Here is a 3,205-nt window from a genome sequence, read left to right on the forward strand (position 1 = left end):
AGGAGTAAAAAGACACACCTAGGCACTTTACCCATTTTTGGTTTTCACTGTAATGAAATTTGCTCTCTGTAGTTGTTATATATATCTTATTTAAAGCTGGAATAGACTGCTGTATGCTAGAGCAAGCAGACCAGAAAAGCTTAAACCATATTTGTTCCACATCTGAGGTAGATTGAGGGTGATAGTAGAACCGAATCTAATATGTATACCGAGGGAAAAAAGCATCTGGTTTTACTCATTGTGTTGATTTTCTACTGCCAGGTAAGTTTTTTTTTTTTCTTTTTAGAAACCATTCAAATCCATTCCTTTTAATAAGAATATTTTATCAGCATGATTGTTGGTTGTTTTTTTTTTATTACCATTTTGTGGCCCTTTTATGTTTGTATGTAAAGTTTATTATAAATATAATGTATTATTATTTTAAAGGTTACTCTCAGTACTTCAAAACTGCTGAATGCATCCTCACCTGTTATTGATGATCTCTATGATGGATGCCGTGAAGAAGCCATGAAGAAGTTTAATCCTGACGTTTTAAAACAAGAGCTTGGCAAAAGTGAAAAACTGCAGAAAGCTTGGAAAAACTGGGAGCAAGAGAAAACAAGAATAAATTGTTCATCAAAGATCCCCGGAGGAAATAAAGAGCACACCTCTGCCCTGTCCGTCTTCTACTACTACAGGGGTACAGACTTTATTAAGGAGCTGAATAATGCAGTGGAGATGATGATGACAAATGTTACCACATATGAAAATGACTTTCATTTCAAGGCCCTTCATTTCTTACTGATGGATTCCATGAAGTTGTTGAAGCCAAAGGAATGCAAGGAGGTATATTTAGTCCTGGAGGAGCAAATAAAACAAGAACCAAGCTCAAGTGTAAGGTTTGCAAGTTTCATCGTTGCTGAAACAGACTTGGAATTGATTGATTATGTAGACCAAGTTGTTCTTAAAATAAAAACTTGCTTCTACGTCGACCTGGGGGACCAGCTTTGTCAGAGATATCTTGGTAAAATACTCCTATCTCCGGCTGAAGTCTTCACCGTAGAGACCGTAGCTAAAAAGGAGAATAGTGATGGTGATGAGTTCACTGAAGTGGTCTTGGCCCATTCTGCTCTGAGAAGCAACCACAACTGTATCATGTTTTCAAGGTAAGACCTCTTTAAAGTTCAACAAATATCTACATTAAAACAAAGTAAAAACCTATGTCCTCATCAAACTTCAGGGAGTCAGTGAGTAGTTATCCAACCTTTTGAATTGTTCATAAAGAGTACACTAACTAGTATCACTTTAAGTCATTCCTGATAACCTTTTTTAGCATATAGCACAGAGCCAAGCTGACTGTAGCAGCAGGAAAATTGAAGAAGTCAGGCTGAGAATATAAATTGTGTATCTATAGGAAAGTTATTTTTAAAAAGCATTGCTTTAAGAGCACCGATATGCAATGGTAAAGAGTACTGTCACTTTTTTCCCAGCTTGCACCACCTACAAGGACTTCTTTCCATTTCCCCCTGCAACCTCCCCTTCCATCTATCCCGACCTCTCCACAGTTTACAGAGGAAAACAATATAAAAACCTTTGATTACTCCATGTCATCCTTTCCTCTAAAAGTGTGGATAATAAGTTTACATTACAATATTTTTCTAAGTGTGTTACACGTTTCTTGGTGGCATGTTTTTAATAAAAATTAGAGGCAACCCACTACATGCACTGATCAACACAGACAATGTAGAGGACTACATAATCTTACCACACCCAGTGTTATGTCCTGTCACGCTCATTTTTACTCATTCTTCAGCTATTTGCATTGTTCTGGGATCAAAACAAATTAGACAAAAAACTGCTACCATGCCTGCTGTAAAACAAATTATACTCCCAGTTTAATAGAAAACAGATTGTGTGTGGGTGGGTGGGTGTGTGTGTGTGTGTGTGTGTGTGGGTGTATTTAAAACCAATTTTCTTTATCCCCTCAGGTCTGCAGCTGACATCAATGCCCATTTGTTTCTTCCTCTGCTTGCAGCATTAGCAATATTGTCCACATGTTTGTAAAATAACTTCTTCTGACCTTAAATTTGTCCCAAAAAAAAAAAAGGTTTTTGTAGATGTCTCTTTAGTAAAATCCATCAGATAGCTGAGAACTGGCTTAATAAAATGTTTTCATCTCATAAGTGTTTATAAAAGTAAACAAAACAATACTTGAAGTTAAAATGTTTTTGCAATGGGATCGCATGGAGATATATCTCATTTTAAGATCGAAAAGCTAAAGAAAGTCAATGCATGATTTAGATTTGCTAAAAACATACAGAATAAAAAGACTGAAGCAAATTGGGAAATATTTTGCTATTACTCTTGTCAAATTTTGAAATATATGAGTTAAGAGAATGAAGCTAGGACATAGTGGGATTGGAGTCATTGCAAATAGGCATTTTGTTCCGGGAACTATAGTTATTTTTATTGGTTATAATTCTACCAGAATCAGAGATAATGCCGTTCAAGATTATTATTTGTTTAAATGGACTTGTGGAACTAAATGTAATTTGTTGGCCACTGACAGCCTGGTGGAAACTATGCAAAGTATTCATTTTACATATGTTACATTAACCTTGCTAATTAATTTAACAAAAAAAAAAAAAAAAAAATCCCCTAGGTCATTATATTCACTTGTGAACTTTATGTTGTTGTTTTTTTTCTGAAAAGGTTTATATTTTACACTGTTTTTATAAGCTGTGTGAGATAACAAGACAAGTGTGTACAGGAAAGGAATGAGCATTCAAGAAAAGTCATCCATCAAAGGAAAGAGAACAGCATTTTATAGTTGAAGTTACTGGAAGCACATATTGTGCTGACTTCAGTGGAATGAGACTATGAATAAGATGTTGACATAAAAGAGCCTTGGAACAGTTAAGAGGAATTTACTTGAACTGAACTTGAGTTCATTGAACCTACTTTCTAGGGATTCACTTAAGTCAAGTTATTTTCCTATTTTTCTGTCTTGAAATAACAACATTTAACCTCATTGACATGTTATATTGAACTTATCAGTTGGACAATAAAGATCATAACCAGGAATGTTTTGGTCACTTTTTACAGGGATCCACCATGAAGGCATCTGTTGTAATATTTTCTTTCTCATGTGAAATGAAAGTATCTGATTCTACTTTTCTATTTCTTCTTTTGCCAATAAATCATGTTAAATGTGTAAATGTTTTCC

General features: G+C 34.8%; 1 protein-coding gene across 1 annotated transcript; it reads left to right on the forward strand.

Annotated features, from left to right (window-relative positions):
- si:ch211-145b13.6 (T-cell ecto-ADP-ribosyltransferase 1) lies at window positions 1-2,072 on the forward strand. The gene is made up of 3 exons (XM_038304776.1): window positions 1-261; window positions 427-1,145; window positions 1,968-2,072. Exons 1-3 carry the CDS (start codon window positions 202-204, stop codon window positions 2,041-2,043), a joined length of 855 nt encoding a protein of 284 aa, XP_038160704.1. The 5' UTR covers window positions 1-201; the 3' UTR covers window positions 2,044-2,072.
- The last annotated feature ends 1,133 nt before the right edge of the window (window positions 2,073-3,205 follow it).

This window comes from Cyprinodon tularosa, unplaced genomic scaffold (genome assembly GCF_016077235.1).
Source record: "Cyprinodon tularosa strain WSP-4 unplaced genomic scaffold, ASM1607723v1 ctg540, whole genome shotgun sequence".
In the NCBI taxonomy this organism is placed as follows: Eukaryota; Metazoa; Chordata; class Actinopteri; order Cyprinodontiformes; family Cyprinodontidae; genus Cyprinodon; species Cyprinodon tularosa.